At 44.4% G+C, this 20,315-nt stretch overlaps 1 protein-coding gene across 1 annotated transcript in view; it reads left to right on the top strand.

The window, feature by feature from the left end:
• Window positions 1–20,315, top strand: part of PPP6R2 (protein phosphatase 6 regulatory subunit 2) — an 876,013-nt gene that overhangs the window by 401,896 nt on the left and 453,802 nt on the right. Inside the window, exon 10 of the mRNA XM_086918845.1 lies at window positions 6,515–6,641. Within this exon, the coding sequence (XP_086774971.1) occupies window positions 6,515–6,641 (127 nt within the window). The remainder of the gene's footprint in view (window positions 1–6,514; window positions 6,642–20,315) is intronic.

The following is a 20,315-nucleotide window of genomic DNA, read 5'->3' as shown; positions in this document are numbered from 1 at the left end:
TTAAACTGGCTTTCGTCAGGACCTTTATGTGTGGGGGTTGTACAGGGGACTTGTATGTTGTCAGTATCCTGTACGTGTAGCACACACTAAGGTGCTAGAAATGTGAGAGGTGTTTCCTCTGTTTGTCCTGGCCCCTTTTCCACAGGTACAAACACAAGGACACTTATTGGTTAAAAACACGTAAGTTTAGGCACATCGTATGTGAGGCGGAGCCTGGTGCCTATTATGTGAGCGGACAAACCGGCAGTGATTATGCGGTGGTGTCGGTTCGTGGCATTTGCCGATATAGGTATTTATACATTAGAGGTGCTAGTACCTAGGGGCGGAAGAAGCAAGTTGCTGTAGTAGGTGAGGAGAAAAAACAGTTACAATGTGAGCGTTTACTTTGTAACTAAAAAAGACAAACTCCAAGGGTCTCTGCCAGGGGTTTGAGATTTTTTTGCACTCTGGGGTTAAAAGGAGAAAAACATATGTGAGCCGTTAGGGAGACTGGTCTTCGCTACAAGCGGTAAGATATGCGCACTCAGGTGTAGCCAAGGGCAGCAACCTGGTGGCGGTACTGCGAGCGAGACCCGGTCTCCACACTTACTTGGCGTTGTCTTCGGCTCCATTGTAACACCTATGGGTCTGGTCAGGAGCTCCGTTGGGTGTTTGTGCCTCGAGCTGGTGCAGTATAAATACACGCTCGGAGCCGCAGCTGTTGCTCGTTTGGGCAGGCGGGGCTCCTCCGTGAGTAGCGTCATCGAGTAGCGTCTGTGGGTGAAAAGTAAACACAGAAGACATACTCGTGTTCCCGGCATGCTCTTTCTAGAACGCCTATGTGAGTAGCGTTCTTGTTTATGCCTCATAAAAAAGGGGACACAGAAAGCATAGTAGTGTTCCCTGAAATATCTACAGTGAGAGGAAGCTGGGGAGTCTAAAAGTAGGAATGCACAAGGGGAATACTGGCCGGTATTGTAGCGAGTGAGGTGGCTGACGATGTATCAATGGAGAAATGGATGGTACTAAGAGATGAGCCCGTTAACTAAGTACCGGAGGTAACCTACACTGCATGGTCCGTGTGATGTTACGCAGACAAATCAGGAGAGGTGTTCTCGCTAGGCAAGGCGGGATTGATAAGTCTGCTGCCCTAAGTGTTCACCCCAGAAGACGTCAGCGCCCATCCACTTCACGCTGCCACCTAAAGTGGTGCCGAAGGCTTTCGTCCCTAAAGTGGCCGTGCCCAAAAAGGTATCCTCGGTGCCGAAGCCTACACCGGTGGTCCCAGCCACAAAGCATCGACAATCCTCGTTGGAAGAACAGGAACAGTTTATCGATGCCGAGACAGGCAGACTTTCTCTTTACAAACGAAAGATTGCCCCGGAACATCCGATGGAGTCCTATAAGATACCACTTAAGAAAAAGAAGGATTCTACCACAACACCTGTTCTTGTGGAACCTTTATCTCCACGTGGCCATGATGTCTCACCCATTTATTCTGATGTGGAGCCTGGGGATGGTGATAATGGCGAATACAGCTATCCTGTGGACACTGATCCAGATGATACTAATGAACCCTGGGCAGATGCTACTGACCCTAATGATCCACATACTGCCCCAGACACTCACGTGTATACTGTGAAAACGTCGCCTACCGAAGATTCGGCAGCGTTGAATGCCCTTATTGAAAGGGCGGCCAAAAATCATGATGTCCAGCTACATGCTGACCCCATTGAAGTTGACTTTCTTTTTGACACCTTTTCCGCCTCAGAGAGGATTGTCAAGACTCTGCCTATGTTGAAGGGTGTCTTGAAGCATGCTGGGGAAATATTTAAGGAGCCAGGGTGATAAACCCCAGGATTGAAAAGAAGTACAAACCAGCGCCTGGAGACCCTACTTACATTAAGGGACAGTTGCCGATGGACTCTCTTGTTGTTTCTAATGCCCGGAAGAGGGCTAATTCACAAACATCGGGTGATGCTCCTCCCCCAGATAAGGAATCTAAGGTGTTTGAGGCTTCAGGGAAGAGGGTGTCAGCTCAAGCGGCCAATATCTGGCGCATTTCAAACACTCAGGCACTCTTAGCCAGGTACGACAGGGCACACTATGACACACTTGAGACCCTGTCACAGCACCTACCAGATGAATATAAGGAGGCAGCTGAGATGCTCATCCAAGAAGGGAAGCTCATATCAAATGCTTCTATCAAATGTGCACTGGACGCAGCAGACACCGCAGCCAGAGCTGTTAACACTTGCGTTATATTGAGACGACATGCCTGGCTCAGAATCTCCGGGTTCAAGCCAGAGATACAGACCACCATTCTAAATCAGACAGTAAACCCTGATCATCTCTTTGGCCCAGAGGTGAACACCACCTTGGAAAAAATCAATAAAGACACTGAGACTGCAAAGTCTATGGGGGCCCTACAGTCGCAGCAATTCAGGGGTGGTTCTTTTCGTCGCTCAAGCAATAGAGGTGTTTCCAGAGGCCAGCTATCCCAAAACACACAGTACTATAAAGGTGGCGCGCAAACCATATATACCAAACAAAGTAGAGGTGGTTATCGTGGAAACAGCGCCAAGGGCAGGGGTCGTGGAAATAACAGCTCCAGATCCTCCGCCACTATTAAACAGTGACGCCTTGTCACTGCCCCCCGACCATCCAACACCTGTCAGGGGGAGACTTCAACAGTTCCTGCCAGTCTGGAAGTCCATCACCACAGACAGGTGGGTCACACAGCTTATCCAGTACGGTTATTGTCTGGAGTTGACATCCACTCCACCCAACATACCCCCAAGACACCGTCCTATGTCCACAGAGCATTTGCACTTATTGCAGCAGGAGGTACTTGTCATGCTGCAAAAAGGAACAATCTAGCTCGTACCTGTGGAAGAAAGGGGCACAGGAGTTTACTCACTGTACTTTTTAATACCAAAAAAGGACGGGTCCCTCAGACCCATTCTGGACCTCAGACCCCTCAATCAATACATTCTGTCAGAGCATTTTCACATGCTGACGCTGCAGCAAGTCCTACCGTTGCTCGTCAAGGAGATTTTCTCGCAACATTAGATCTAAAGGATGCGTTTTTTCATATCCCACTACACCCGTCACACAGAAAATACCTCAGGTTCACCATCCAAAATCAACATTACCAGTTCAAGGTCCTACCTTTCGGAGTCACCTCGGCCCCCAGGGTGTTTACAAAGTGCCTGGCTACAGTGGCGGCACACCTACGGAGACAAAACATTCACGTCTCGCACTAGAACAGTCACATGGGGCGACAGGCGTTTCCTGGTTGCCGCCCCTAAACTCTGGAACACCCTTCCTGCACATATCCGAGCAAGTCCCTCCCTGTTCATATTCCGCAAACAGCTAAAGACTTGGTTATTTGACCAATAGCCTTGTATATCTTCTTTACCCCAGTTGCTGATCTATGCCCTTAATTAGCGCCGAGACGCCCACGGGTATTCGCCGCGCTCTACAAATGTCAATAAATAAATAAGTAGAAGAGTTTCTGCACATGGTGTAGGAAGAGGGTGGATCCCACAATATGTCAAAAGAAGGCTGCTTTCCTGCAGCTTCTTTATTTTACACAATCTGGCTTTCAGGTCCCTTCTTTCAAAGTAATTTAACTGCCATAAGTGTTCCTAGCAAGAGTCCCTCTTAAGTCATTTTTTCCACCAGTAAATGATTAAGAATGTCCTTTAAAATCTAACTAACGTCTTCCCTCCTCTCAGAAAACCCCCTTGTCCTAGGGTGTACAACACTGTTCTCTCCAAATTAATGGTTGTCCATTTGAGGCGATGCACAAAGCATTTGTAACATTTCCTGGAAGGTCCATTTTCTTGTGGCTATAACTTATGCCAAAAGGATAAGTGAGTTTCATGCTGCAGTGGTCGGAGGAATCATATATTGTTTTCCACTGTAATAAGGTCCTTAAGGACTCCTCATTTGCATCTGCTTAATGTGATTTGGGGTTTTCATATAAACCAAACCCTCTTTCTCCCAGTTTTTTTTTTCTGGAGCATCCCACTCTGGCATACAGATCACTCAATACCTTGGATGTAAAGAGGGCTCTAAAATAATATTTGGGCAAAACCAAAGTACATAAAAAAAATCAAACTAGTATTTTCTAATTTACAGAGTGCTCCTTACTAGGATGGCTTCTTTTAGGCAAACCAGAACTAGATGGATAGTGTCCAGTGCACAACTGAGTGTTGCCAAAAGGATGACAGACCCCTTCTATATATGACTCAAGCACATTCTACATGGAAAGCAACTACTGCTGTCTTGATGCAAATTGTGCTGAATCGAAACAATTACAAATCAGTAACTTTTGCCAAAGATTACTGCATTGACTCCTATACCAGAACTTATATTTTGGGAGGTCAGGCCTTGTAGAATTTTATTTTCCCTGGAGTTTTTTCTATTGCTTCTTCTTTGGAACCCTCCTCCACAGTTGTGCATAAAAAAGCTTTGTACTTCTATGACATTGTTGAAGGACATTTGAGGGAATCCCATAACTGAAAAGGGAAAGATACCTTCCTGTAATCCTAGTTTCCAATCATGGTATTCTCTCTGAATCCACAAGCAACCTGTTTAACACCCCATCTCTTCTGTGTGTGCTGGTGAAAGTTTGTGAAGGATATGATCCTTTTGCTCTAGTTCCTTATAAATTACCTCGTTGACCCTACATTGCAGAATGGGATGGCTGGCAGCCTTGGAATTCCTTAAAGATGCAGTGACACTGTGTGCTCCTCCCATTAGAAGCTACATTTTCCATTTACCTGGTATTTTTTTAAAGGGTTTATTTCAGTGATTTTTTTTTCCCGTCAAGTGCACTATACTATCAATTTGAGAAATTGGAATTCTTATTTTTTTTTAAGTGTTCCTGGATTCTGCCCTTTGTTGAGCTATTCTACTGTTTTTGGATTCAGGGACAACTCCTATGACCAAAAACTGGAATTACAAGTACGTAACGTTCGTTTTGTTTTAAGACTGTCTCACCCCCCTTTTTACATGTTTATATACATTTGCCTGTGGCTGTTCGTGGAGCTGTAAGGCATTTTAATCACAACAAAACCTGAACAATTGGGTTCAAGTAACTTTATCAGTGAACATTACCACCATTGATTGTTTCGAGATATGATAAAATATTCAAGAAAAGTATCATGGAAGATTGGTTGTTTGCTGTTTAGTTGAGCACATGAAAGTTTACTAGTATGCATTGGTACCTTTGGAAAGCTTGTGTATCTTCTGCTGAGAATCAAAATGGTGACATGCCCTCTTATTCCTCTAGCACTCCACTCAAATCATTGCTATCTCTTAATCTGCATGCATAAGCCTCTGGATTGTAATTTATTTGCAAGTTTGTTGACTTGCAGCAATGTTCCTAAATGCCGAAAGGCTGCTTCCTAAGTTTGTGAACTCATTCTCTGTTTTTATCTCTGTGTGTTTGTTTCTTCAGTCTTTCAAGCTTGGCATGAATCCATGTTTATACCTTTGGTGTACTGTCAGATTGCAGAGTTTCCTGCAGTTATTAGTGGAAGGAGTTGGCCTTTGTTTGCTCTTTCTCTCTTAAATTCAGGTCTGGCTTTGTGCCCATGTTTTCATTTATGTAGTACCAGTTTAGCCTAGCCTAGCTTAGCCTCTCCAGTCGTGGTTCCGTTTCTATTTACAGTCTCTTTGTCCTGTGTAATTTAGATTTACACGACTTCTGTTGCATCTTCCTAATCGTATCGTCTTTATTTTTCCATTACTATACATTACACTGGTCATCTTATTGTGTTGATTACTGTAAGATTGCGACTGTGGCAATGTTTTCCTGTAGGTGTTGTGAGAAAATTGACACTGTTTGGGTTTATTGTATTTTAGAAAATGATCTACCGTTCTAGACTAGACCATTATGTCTTGAATTGGGCTTCAACTTCACTCCTTTCTTCCTCCTGCTCCCTGGCTCCTGCTTTCTCAGCCTAAAGAAACCTCACTGGTTTTCTGAACTGTGCAAGTCAAATTCCATCCCAAACTGTCATTCCAGGAGTTCTGGATTTCGAAATGTAATGCTGTTCTCTGTACCCAGGTTTTATGCTCAATTTCCTTGGAAATTGAGGATTTGTAATCCTAGTTGATACTGTGTAACGTGCTCATGCTGTCTGAGAAGAAGATTGAAGTGAACTTTAGTTTTGCAAAAAGTGTAAACAATGCTTGCCATGGTTTCCTTTCTGGTATTCTATTCCCATTTTTCCACACTGTGCTGCTGTCAGGAGTCCTCTTTTCCCCCTTGCTGGTGCACTGCCCTACTTGCACTTTCCTTCACTGTCATTCTTTTTTTCTCCAGTCACCGTGCACTCCAGTATGGTGTTTCAGCTCCTTGCATACTCAATTAGTGTTTGATACATAATGAATAAATGATTCTAATGTTGTTAAAATAGTAGTTGTTGAAGTACCTGATCCTGTACCATGTGTAGTATTTGCTGCTTGTCTTCTGTTTGCTGAATGCTGTGCTCAGCCTCTCTTTTTTTCCCCTCTGTAGAGTCGAAGCACTGCTTGACACATTTGCTCAGGGATCAGAAAAGTCGTACACTGTAAATTGCAGCATCCTCCAGGGAATCGAACCTCGGCTGACTGACTTCCACCAGCTTCTTCTCAATCCACCTCAGGTAACCTTTTCCTGCTCAGACTCTAGTGCAAAGCCTTTAAATAAACAAATTGGTGATTGCGAAGCTACAACCTTTTTTTTGTTATCTGATGTTGTCATAGATAATTGGCTTGTACAAACAGTTAAGGATAATTCTGCGGGATTCAAATGGTCCACCTCATTACAACATCTGTGCATAAATACACCGAAATAGCGCTTTCAGAAGGTTTCAGAACATTTAGTCTGACTGCAAGATGCTTACTGAATAAGAGTGGAACAGCTGAATCTTTGTAGGTATTCGTGGTGGGAGATGTGTATAATGGAGAGTACTTTCTAGTTTGTGTTTCTTTTCTTTTTTTTTTTATTAAATTTTTTTTCCACTATCCAATACATGAAAAACATTTCAAATACTCAAAGTTCATTACAGCGCCCCACCCTCCCCCCACCCCAACACCAATATGTACATTCAGGTAAAGTCCAACGGAAGAATGACGATTACTGTTATATAATTCACACAAAGAAAAAAAAAGCCATCAGCCAAGAAATAAGTAAAAGGAAACAGCAAGACTAAAAAAGAGGAGAAAGATAACAGAAAAGAAGAAATAAGGAACAAAGCAATATCAGCCTACTAACATTTCTCTACAACACAATGTTTAGTAGAAAAGAGGAAGAGATCTTAGACAATCTATGTGTTTACCCCGTCTAACCAATTCATTAGAGGTTCCCAAATCTCTAAGCCTCTTTTCTTTGATCGTCTGCCCTTTTTAGAGTAGATGGCACTCTCTAGATTGCAAGTGGCCAGTAACCTGGCCTGCCATTGTCCGAACGATGGAGGATTCGGATCTTTCCAGTGTGAGGCCAAACAAATCCTATAAATGGTCATGGCAACAAATATCAAGGCACCGCCTGCTCTGATGCTAATATTTTCAGTTAGGCCTAACATGATAATCGTAGGAGTGAGTTGAATATCTTGAGCCAATACTGCTCCTAAAAATTATTCGACCTCTTTTACAAAAGGTTTTAAATTAGGACATGTTGCAAACATGTGAATCTGGTCAGCAGAGTACTCAGAGTATCTAGGGCAGACTGTTCCTCTCCCTGGTCCCCACTTTGCTACTTTACCTGGGGTGATATAGAGAAAAAATCCAGACTTATAAAACTGAGCCTGCAACTCAGATGATAGCAAATATTTATGAGTAAGATTTAATGCTAGAGGAAAGGTGTTTCGAGAAGTATTCAACTTCAATTGCCATTTTGCATCAATTTTCTCCAGATCATCTGGCATTTTGGCATTTAAGATTGCATAGATTCCACCAATCCGAGTAGTTTTATGTTCTCGTATTTTATCTATACTATCTAAGTTTACAAAGCCAGCAAGCCCACCTGTTTTATGTGCTAGAACATTTTTACCAGCCCCGTAGAGGAAAAGCTGATTCTCATTTAGATCAAATTGTTCCTTTAGCTCGTCAAAGGGCCGAACTCCAGCCGGAGTTACCAGATCCCCCAATTTAGCTAATCCTGCTCTATACCATTTATGCAGGTATGAGTATCCAAAGATTAATGGCAGATTTGGATTGTTTTTAATAGGGGTATAGTAATTTAATCTCCCCAGTCCAATAGTTCTTCGGAAGTTGGTAAATACCCTATATACACTTAATAATGTCTTAAACTGGACTAGTTTGTAGTTTCAGAAAGTCAAGCTGTCTCCATAAACATCACATAGCACTTTCCCCCAAGAATAACGTGTATGGGGATGGTAGTTTTGTGGGATCCGGGTCCGAAACTTCCTGCAATAAAAATGTTCTATACTGTAGAACAGTTGCCCAATAATATAGCCTAATGTTCGGCAGCGCCCACCCCCCTCTTTCCTTAGGTAGGGAGAGTAGTTTGTATGCTCTCCTTGGCTGAGAATAGGCCCAAATAAATTGACCAAAAATGTGTTCAAATAAATACAAAATGTGATTTTTAAACTCCAGGGGAATGGTTCTGAAAAAATAAAGTAACTTCTGGAAAAAAGTCATTTTTATGACATTACATCTGTCAACTATTGTTAGATGCAGATTATCTATTTTCTCGAGGGATTTTTAAATTTCTACTGCTAGTGGAATCAGATTTTCTTCTACTATCGTATCTATGTTGGCCACTATATTAACTCCAAGATATTTAGCTTTCGGAACCACTAGACTATCAGCCCATTTAACTTCATCATTCAGAATTATCTGAGTTTTTGTTCTATTAAGGGCGTACCCTGATAGCTTCCCAAATTCAAGGGCCTCGCGTTCTAAAGCCTTAATGGCAGATTTAAGCTCGCTGGTGACTACTGACAGATTATCAGCATAGGCCATGATCTTAGTGTCTTTGCCATGCCTACTTACCGCCACTATTTCTGGGTTGGATTCAATTTTGCTACTAAGAGGATTGATGAAAAGAGCAAAAAGAAATGGAGAGCATGGACACCCCTGCCTGGTCCCACGCGAGATTTCAATCTGTTCTGTAAGCTGCCCATTAATATTGATTCTAGCTGCAGGAGTTTTATATAAGGCTTGGATTGCCTGTAACATTTTAGGCCCAAAGCCATTCCTCCTCAGAACGTCCCAGAGGAATGACCAGGAGACCCGATCGAATGCTTTTTCAGCGTCTAGTAGAATGGGTGCGATCGGGTCTCCTGACATCCTGGCGGCATCAAACAATGTAATTGTCCTACGGACTTGTTCAGTGGTCCCTTTTTTATTGATAAACCCATGTTGCCGTCTGCATACCACGCCCTCTATACGATTCGATATTCTGGTTGCTAACATTTTTGAAAATATTTTAGAATCTGTGTTTATTAAATTTATTGGTCTGTAAGAGGCCATCTCGAGTTGAGACTTATCTTTTTTGGGAAAGATCACTATTTTAGCTTGGGACCAAGAAGCGGGTGGTGATTCCCCATTAAAAACTGAAATAAACACTAAGTTGAGGAGTTCCTTAATTTGTGGTAGGAAGTGCTTATAGAACTCTACCGGAATGCTATCCAATCCTGTAGCCTTACCATCTGGTAGGCTCGCCAGGACGATAGCTATCTCTTCCCATGCGGGAGGGTGTTCCATTTGTTCTTGATCCTCTAAATTCAGTTTGGCCGTAGGCATAGACTCTAAATATCCTGCATTATCGATTTTCCTAATCTCAGGGGGTCTTGTGTCCTCTTCTGAGTAAAATTCCTTATAAAACCCTCTAAAAGCCTTGTGAACTTTTTCGGGGTTATTACGTTATCCCATCAGTCACCGTACAAATAGAGGGTATTATATTGGCTGTTGCCTAATGAATAATGCTAACTGATGGCCAAAAAGTTACCCACATTCATACAGTTTCCCTCGGGCAGAGGCCCATCTAGCTGTAGTTCTTTCTGCCAAGATCGATCCGATCTCAGCTTTTACTGCGGCAACATCATGCTGTACTACTTCAACCCCAGCTCCTGCCATGCTCTTACCCCAGCTGACAATTTATCTAGTAGCTGCTTCGTTTGCTCCTTCTCTATTTATTCCTCCTAAATGAAAAATGGAAGGTCTCCCCCCTGACCCCTGCTTTAAAACTGTCCCATACCATCATAATGGGAGCTGATCCAATATTCACCCTCAGGAACTCTAGGATCCACCACTGCATATATTCCTTATATTTACAATCATACAAAGCGCCTTTTCAAAGCTCCAGTAAACCTGGGTGAAATATCAATATGGCATGTGTTAGCTAAGGAGGAGGAGACTAAAAAATAATCTAGCCTGGCTAGCGATGAGTGGGGAGCTGAAAAGAGTGTGAATCCATCTTTTTCTGGTCTCTGGGCAGCCCAGACATCAACTAATCCATGTGTGTTGATTAGATTTAACATGGCTTGAAACACCCTTGGTTTTCTGCCTCTATATTTCCAGTTTGTTACAGATTTCCAGTTGCTTGGTAGATTTAAATTCACGTCTCCACAGAATATTATGGGAAGTTGCCAGTGTACTAGCTCTTCATTTACCCAGTTAATTATGCCCGGATCGTCTAAATTGCTCCCATATATAGAGCAAATTGTAAAGAAAAAGTTTGTATACAGTGTACATCCTACAATTACCCATCTCCCAAGACTATCTGACTTGACTCCATTCACTTTTAGAGGAAGTCTTTGATTAGCGAGAAGCCCCACTGCTTTCACCCTTGCCCCTCGAGTTGTTGCCCCTAAGACCTAAAATCCCAATGCATTCAATAGATGTTTTTGAGCTCCTTCAAAGTGTGTCTCCTGGAGACATATCAGATCTGGTCCCATTGACCTTAACCCCTGTGCTACTTTCTGTCTTTTTGCTAGGTCATTAAGACCACAGATATTTGCGGAAACTATTTTAATTTTTTTTAAACACTCGTTATGGTTTTATAATCTTTTTGCCTATTTTTCTACCATGTGCCCCCTTTTTTTTTCTTCCACACACCAAAAACACTTTGATAAACCCTCTCGTTCATGACATTCCCCTCAAGAGCCTCTGTCCCCACCCCACTGCAACCTTTAGGTGTTCCCTCCCCCTCCCCCTTAATTGAGCAGTCAGGATGACCCTGTATGATGGTTGGCATGTGTGAGTTCCAGCCACCAAGTCATTCAAAGAGAGACCCAAACAAAAAAGAAAATTTGGAGACAGAACTAAGAAAGAACTAAGAAAGATCGCAAAGAATGTTTTTTCCCTTCTGCAGCAACCGCAAATTAATTGTTCATCGAATTGATGATTTCCTGGGCCTTTTCAGCTTCGGGGTTATAGCCCTTATGCCCCTAGAAAGTGGACAGTACTTAATTCAATCTTTTCCGCTCTGTGATTTCCTTTAGAAATTCCCCAGCTTTAATCTCTGAGAGAAACACTCGAGTGGTGCCATCAAAAAGGGCTTTTAATCTGGCCGGGTTCATCAAATAGACTTGTGCCCCTTGTTATTGTAACGGAGATATTAACTGGCGAAGTCTCCATCTCCGTTCTACGGTCGCATGGTAAATTGTCCGGTTTTGCAAAAAATTGACTCCATTCACTTCTTTCTGGGAGTTAGGTCTAGCTTTGTCATAGACCAGCTGCCTTAAAAGAAAATTCCTCAAAAAGACCAGAAACACGCTGTTATCACCTGTCTCAATTTGATGTTGAAGGGAAAACGGTGGGCCCTCTGTATTTCTTGGTTCCAGTTCCAGTTGGTATCTGTGGGGAATGCGGCCTCTAGTAATTTCACTATGTACCCATGGGGGTCTTCCCCTTCAATCCTCTCAAGGATCCCAAGCAGTCGCAAATTGTTCCGCCGTTGTCTGTTTTCCTGCTCTTCAAGTTAAGTCATCAAGTCCACCAGGCACACCTCGTGCTCTCCCACTTTCTCTTTAGCCTTGGCGGCTTCCACTTCAAGTGACTCTGTCCGTGCTTCCACCATGGCTACCCGATCTCCAATGTCCGTACAGACTTTATTTAATTTCCTTATACCGCCTTGTAGTTTCTTAGCGGCTGTCTTAGAGGACAAACTGTCTGATCGGGCCTCTTGCTGGAACATTTTAATAGTGCTCAAGATTGATGTCAGAGAAGGCGCCTCCAAGCTTTCCTCCTGAGCCCTTGAGGCCACCCACTGAGATGCGCTAGAGACATTACCGGGAGCGAGCAAGCTAGGGGTGTCAGAATAATCCCACTTCAGTTGAGTACGTGATTTCCTTTTCCGAAGCACTGTGTTGGTAGCTTTGTTAGGATCAATCTCCTCCTCACTACTCTCATTGAGCAGCCCTTCCTCACTTGAGGATGACTCTTCATTGTCAGTATCAGTTAAAGATCCATCTGAAACAGAATAAAAATTCTCGCCAGTGGGGTTGGCGTTAGCGGGGGTAAGAGGTCAGTGTTAACCGGTGTTTGTAACATCACTCTGTGTTCTTCACTAGTTTCCTTGGGGGAAAGAACCGGTTGTACTTTTGAGCCGCCTGTCTCCCTGACCATAATATCAGCCTCCGGTAGGTCGAGTAGGGAAGCTGCGCTTGCGCGAGCCCCCACATCAGCAAAACCAGCCACCCCAGTAGCAATTTGCACGAGTTTGTCAGGGTCACCTTGATCCCCTTGATCGCGTGTGCTAGTATTTTTATTAGTCTCTTCCGAAACTGTCATGCCTGATCCTGTACTAGTAGAGGTGGGCTTAATAACAGTAAAATGTTTGGTTATAGAGGGGAACCCCCCAGTCTTATCTGCCCCCATTTCTTTCATTGTGCCAGCTTTATCAACGTTCTTTTTATAGCGCCGATGTCCCTTTTACCTTTAGATGGTGGTGGCGGTTCTATTCTCTCTCCGTCCCCTTGCGCAGAAACAAGCCTGGACTTAGGCCTTTCTGACCCCATGTGGTCATGTTCTCTTTCTCTGCTCTCTGATTCTTGGCTTTAGGGCGTATTTTAGGTCCCGCAGCTCTCCTGGTTTTAGCCCCTGAAAAGCGGAGATCCGCCCGAAAAGATCCACGTAGCTCCACACGGCTCCCGGCACCTTGAAGACGAACAATCAATCCACCGGAGTAGCGAAATTCCGCTCTGCTCCGTGAAGTACGTTTAAGCGTGGCCAGAGCGGACATCAGAGGCAGCAGCAGCAGTCAGTGTCAGGTCGGCTGGTGGATTGCCGATTTCCCAGCGTGCAACTGTGGCGTGGCGGCTGGATCGCTGCTCCTCCTCACACCTGCACCATCACTGCTCACTCCAAGTTTGTGTTTTTGATGGTTAATTTTCGTGGACGCAGGTTGACATGCCGTTTTTGGGATGGTGGAAAGTTCGATTGGGGCACAAGATGTTAAAAGCTAGAACAAGGAGGTTGGATAGTAGGCATGCAAAATGTATTTAGCACTTTTCTAGTGTTTCTGCACCAACGCATATTAGTGTGCTTTACAATTAATTAAGAATATCAGGATACACAGAAATAGTACTGTTAACCTAGTTAAAAAGCCGCTTTGACAAGTAGGATCAGAAAAAAGTGAACCATTGTAAGGGGTGTGTTTCTCACTAGCCCTTAATAGACTAGTGATGAACAACACTAATCCTGCACACACACACACACAACTATTTTTTCATCTGTTTCGCTATAATAATCACAAAAGCACTTGATGGGCTCTTGGTCTTTTGTTTAGTGCTCTATTCCTTCCTAGCTAGGTTTTGTGCTGTATCAATGCCAATAGATAAATTCAGTGGACAGCATGTGTTCGAGGCATATGAGCTGCAGATCGTACACTTTTGCAATAGATCGCCACCTGGTGTAGGGCTCGGATGATTGCAGGTTGTCTTCTTGGAAGAAGTCTTTGTAGTCACGAGATAGGTGACTCCTCCCTTGGACAATACTGCGCATGGTCATCTTCAACTATTTGTATCTTTCTCTCCCCCACACAAAGGCAACCCCATCTCTAAGGGAGGAATTGCCAGATGGATTGTAAAGTGTATACAAATATGCTATCAAAAAGCTAAACGTACACTTACGGTTCCTCCTAGAGCGCACCCCACTCGCAAACTAGGAGCCTCTATGGCTTTCTTAGGAAATATACCATTAGAGGACATATGCAAGGCAGCAACATGGTCTACAATACACACCTTCACTAAACACTATTGTGTTGATGGGCAAGCCAAGCAGCAAGCTGGAGTAGGCCAAGCTGTCCTTAGAACACTGTTTCAGAATACTGCAACGGACACAAGCGACCACCGCTAGGGGAGACATTGCTGCACAATCTTTGCAAAAGTGTACGATCTGCAGCTCATATGCCTCGAACGGAAAATGCTACTTACCAGTATGCATCTTTTCTTGGCATGTAGAGCTGCAGATTCGTACACGCCCTCCGCCTCCCCGGGACTTGTATCCGTTCCAGCATTCATCTTACTTAGGTGCACACGCATGGACATCCTTTCTCTTTACTTCTACTAACTCCATCATTTCCCATCATGGTGAAAAACAATCTGAAGATGGAGTCGATGACCATGCGCAGTATTGTCCAAGGGAGGAGTCCCCTATCTCGTGACAACAAAAACAACCTGCAATCATCCGAGCCCAACACCAGGTGGCGATCTATTGCAAAAGTGTACGAATCTGCAGCTCTACATGCCAAGAACAGATGCATACTGGTAAGTAGCATTTTTCTTATTCACGAACCAGTAGGAGGTTTATGTATGTATACATGGAAGCAGTGGCTTTTTGACATTTCTGAGTCAGGAGCAGGCGATCAGGTATCAGGAAAGGTCAAATGGAATTCGATCAGGCTTTTGTTACAAGAAGGGTTTGTCAACGCTTTGGAAGTTTTGAATATAGGTGTTGCCAGGAATCAAGCTCTCTAGGCATTCTCTCAGACATCTACTCCTCATTCTCAATGCCTCCTTCACTCAAGGCATTTTCCATGAAGCTCTTAAGACATGCCAGATCACCCCACTAGTTTAAAAAATAAAATAATAAAACTAGGGCGTGGCCAAGATGGCAGCCGAATAGGAGCATCTTCGCTTAACTCCACCGCCCGACTGTCCTAGTGTGTAGCCCTTCATTAATTGGGTCCAGTGCAGCTGCTAACAGGGGGAACACTTTTCACCGCTGCCTCACCTCAGTAGCAAGGATTGTGGTGGATATGGAGTATCTTCTACAAAATGCCAGTGGTTGCATCAACCGCTGACACAGACCCACCACTGGCATGTCTGGACTCTGACCTGGCATACCCGGAACAGCCTTCGTCCGGTCCGGACTGCTCTCATCCCACTGTCTCAGCTTCCACGCTGACTGGCGAACCCCACAATGCTGATTGAGGGAATGGGCACGTGACGCTGCTGCACCCAGCTAACCCCAATGGCGCACCTCACAGAACAGCACATTATCCTCAGTTCAGACTGCAACATCCAACGACCACCACCGCGCAATAAGAGCCTGACGCCCCGGCCACGCAATCTGCCCTGGTTTTAAGTACACTCGTGCCCCCTCCCATATCACAGAAGTTAATAAACAAGAGTAAACTGGGAGGGGGGCATCTTGACACATGCAGAATTGGCGGCAATGATGAAAGGGAAAGTTTAGAGAAGTTTCTGCCCAATGGGCTATGAGTGGGGATACATAATTGGGGACTGTGAACATCTTACTTCGCGTAAAATGCTTAACTGTGCAGGGGCCCATCAATACTAATGCATGTATTCCTTCCCCTGTGCAATAGAGGCACCAGTGTAACAGAATACACTGTGAATGGATAGACTAGTCTGTGCAGGCTTTGATTTAACACAACCCTGCCAGATAAAGAGATACTCACCCAGAAGAGGCCATACTTGTTCAGCCGCACTGACCTTCTGTGCAGCTGTCATCCCTTCGCCACAATGTCTGGCACATGACCTAAAAAGACAGCTGCTTAAAGCCTCCTCAAAAAAACACTGGTTCACTGCCTGTGGACGTTGATCATGCTGATAGAGAAGGCCTTCTCACTCGTTCTTACACGTAAGCACTGATGGCGGCTCAGGGAGGGCATCGCAGCGCTCTGGAGTTAAGTCATTACAGAAACCAAAGAGGTGAAATGCAACGTGGTGAAACTCCGCCAATGGGGGCATACCCTGTAAAAAAACAGCGAACCTAAGGAGGAAGAACTGAAATCCTTTTGCTATAAACAGTTGGAACTTCATCTGGAGATTCTGATAAACAGATCCTGTCCTCGCTTGGTGGACTCTGGAGACCTGGATGGTTATTTAGGCGACTCTTCTGCCACATTCTACCTGACATGGCCGACAAAGAGTTCAAACTAGATCATACCCACAGAGCAGGCCTACTGTCCAGCACCACAGGGGCGGTTCAAGATATACTTACGTGTGTGCACCATTTTTCCATAAAGAAGTTATCATATCAGTGGTCCACAACCAAGGACCCATCTTATTTGAATGAGTGGCTCTACAAATACCTGTCACCTATCAGCCTCCTGAGGCATTGCACGCTCAAAGCGGCTATCATCTTTTTGCACCTCCAGAAATCTGGGACTGCATTCCCAATCTCCCTAGGATTAGTGTCTGGATGGTGGAGGACGCTTTTTACTTCTGCATTACGGTGTTCGCCACCATGACCCCCTAAAAAGTAGTGTTTATTTCTTCATTAGAGGTTTCAGCAATGTTGCTTGTTACATCCCCAGTTAGACCCACTTCACACACATCCCCACCCCACCTAGGGCATCACGTCTCTGCCAGCAACTCCACCTAAACTCGGGAAACATGCCGCTTTCGTTTGGGTAACTATAGTTGGCCCTCACTGCCACCATGATCCTTTGCTCATGTTTAAGGTCCTGAGCTTCACCTTTAGCAGAATAAACACACCTGTGAAATGTATGGCACTTCTGTCCCTTCTTAGAGACTCTAACTGTGACACATGCTTACTGCCGGAGAAGCATATCCTGAGGAAGGACTGGACGAGGAGGAAGTCCCTCTGGTTTGATAGGCAATTTTTTTCGTCTGGGCCTAGTAAGCATGCAGGTGTGGCAATCCTTTCCTCGTACCTTGACTGCCATCATGCAGGCAGAGGTTTGGCGTTATGGAATTCACCAATCGCTCCCCCCTCTCAAATACATTCCGTGTTCTGGGACTCACCACAGACCATGGCTACTTAATAACACTCTCCTGACATACAACTCCACCCTCAAAGAGGTCTGGAAGGGGATCCAAAACTTTCAGTGGAGAACGACATACAGAACACCCCCATCTCCCTGCTTTGGGACTCTGTAGGCAGTCACAAAAGTAGGATATCGGAGATCCATCTGCAGTCACTCATTCATCGAGGCTTATTGTGCCTTACACCTACAATCCACACTTCACCCAGCCGCTGCTACGCTTGTGGATGCTGAACATTTTACAGGCATCTTTGATCAAGTCTCAATCCACTTATTCAAGGCCTTGTAGACCCAGACCAAGCAGGTTTTATACCTTAGCGACAATACCTAATGACTGCTACACCTTCTTGTTAAAGCTCCCTGCTCTAGAACCAGACCGTTCCTCATGTCGATCGATGCAGGAAAGGCTTTTGATCAGGTGCATTGGCCATTTTTGTGGCAGGTCCTGGACAGGATAGGTCTGCGCTCACAGTTTCAGATGTGTGATGTGTAACTACAATGAACCCATAGCTCGAGGGAGCCAATAGCCTAACCTGCACGTTCTTTATCTTTGGGACACACCGCTCACGGAGCAACATTACTTCTTAATTCATAGACATATGCATAGCTGGGATACACATTTAGAAAAGTCCCCTGGCTGCTAAAACATCATTGACCATCAGGACTCATCATCTTACCTGTCACCCACACTATGGTAGAAGCATCGGAGAAACTTAAGATACCCAATGGCCTATTGTCACATTTCTCCCTTATCACTAATCCTAGGCACCTGAAAGTTTCCGTTCACAGCTGTTGGACACGCATTCCAAGCCTGGTAAACAGCTAACTGTAAAAGGATAGTAGACTTATTCGATTGCACAGGCCTTACGGAATTCTCGGAAATTAAAACAAAAAGTATGGACTACTGGCTGAGGAAATCTGGCACTATACAGCCATTAAACACTTGGCCTCCAAGTACTCGACCCACCCCCTAGCAGGTAGACCCCTCATGAAATTGAGAAGTGGCTAATTACCAGACACAGCAACAAAGAACTTCTCTCCCAAATCTTTCTTAGTAAATGAGCAGACTTTGCCAAGTCTCCAGCCCAGTGGAGATTGGTAGCAGGGCTGGAGCGCACATTTACATCTAAAGAGTAGACTAACATACTACACTGAGTGTGTATTTCATCCCGCAGTGCAGCGGGCAGGAGGCATTACTTAATGTTACCCATTACTAGTACTATACCCCTGTAAGTGTGGCCAAATGGAAGACTTTAAGCCTAGACGCCGGCCTGCACCATTGCGACCATGCGGGTACCCTGTCCCATCTCCTTTAGCAATGCCCTAACCTTAGGATATTGGGAGGATGTACTCAGACATTAATGACATTTTCATTACGGACATGACTAGCTATTTCCTTTTAGGGCTGCCAATGTACTAACATATCCACTACACTTCAGTAAAGGAAAGGCCATTATGATGGCATTCTGTGCTGTGAAGAAGGCTATCACCTCTAAATGAGGCACCTACTCCATAACAGACCACCCGACTGGTTGCATAAACTGTTGGACATTGCTGGGGGGAAAGAAATCACAGCCTCGCTTGATACTAAGTAGTTGGCACAGTTTCACAAAATGTGGGGCGCATGCATCAAAATTCTAGCCTAAGAATTTTGTGAACTCACATGCCCGCAATACTTCTGCATCCTGCAATTTATGCAAAGTGAGCATATCTGAGACCTATGTAGTAGAGACGAATAGACTGGCTGAGGATGCCCTGGGACTCCCCACTCAGCTGTGTACGAGACGATGCCAAGGTGTTGGACCCTACCACAACCTTGTTTGACCCCCCCCCCTCCAAGTTCCATCCCTCACCCCTCCATACCCTCTTCCCCATATTCTCAACTGTTTTTCATTGTTTAACAGTGTGCCTCAGTTGGGTGTAGGTGAGCCTATGCGTCCACTATTAAAATTAATAAAAGATTTGAACTATAAAAAAAGAATACTGAAAATAATTGGACTATTTGGGGTGGGTGACTAACCACCTCAAGGAATAATCAAAAGTTCTTGAATTAACCTGAGTTCAACCGCCAGGTAGCTACGGCACAGACAGGCTTAGCTTAGGGTTGTGTGTAAAACAGTAATTAAGTTAACAATGCAAATAATAAAAATTCCAAAATGAATTAGAAAATGGACTAGTACATTTGAATAAACAAAATGACAAAAATCCAAACAAGGTAACCAGAGGTATGAACTTTTAAAGTTTTAAGTAGGAATGGGAATATCGCCAAGAAGCATAAAGTGCCAGTGATAGTCAACGGTTGCGGTGATCCAGGACCTAGGTGTAAATGGAGTGCGGGTCAGATGCGCCAACCATATTTATCCTATTCAAAGATTTTACTTTTTGACTTTAGTCCTTTAAGTCCCAATTCACCCAAGGAGTACGCTTCGAAAGCCCACCGGGACCTCAGAGGAGGCACCTAGAGACTCACAAGGCATCAGCAGAGGCCATAGATTAGGGTTCAGCACGGGTCCAGATGTCACTGGTCAGATGGCTAGTTGCAGGAAAAGATCTCTTGTAGCTCGTTAGGTCCCTGTGTTAAACCGCTCCTACACATTTAGTGGACTGTGGATTGGATACAAAAAAACTTCATAATACAGACACGGATTCTTCTTATATCATCAACAAATGTTGGTTCAGCTAGCTCGCAGTACAGTATCTAAGCTCCTAAGCCTCCTGAGTTAAAAGTGCTGTTGGCAACTTCAAACATGACCGCTCTTAATTAAATTAAATGTTTCCGGGACCAACCCTACCTACTTTTGGCATTTTCAAGATGGGGAATATCTTTGGCCATACTGAACTTGGTCTCTGAGGGCTGGGTGTGTGTGTGTGGGTGGAGTTTACTATAGTAATCCTAGTGTCCTACATCTAACACTAAAATCATGTTTGGGCCAGTCACTCTGCCCAGAATAGTCCCAGAGACAGAAGTCTGGTAGAACAATGCAGGGGTTTCCAGCAACCAGACAGTGGATACAAGCGACTTGTCTTGCATCCTTTCTTGCCCCTTGAAGTGCGCTCCAAGTGTCGTATATAACCCTGCCAAATTAGGGCGAACAATTCAACACAATAATAT

The sequence above is a fragment of the Lissotriton vulgaris genome, chromosome 1_1 (assembly GCF_964263255.1).
Source record: "Lissotriton vulgaris chromosome 1_1, aLisVul1.2, whole genome shotgun sequence".
Lineage (NCBI taxonomy): Eukaryota > Metazoa > Chordata > Amphibia > Caudata > Salamandridae > Lissotriton > Lissotriton vulgaris.
This window is presented reverse-complemented; position numbering and strand designations above follow the sequence as displayed.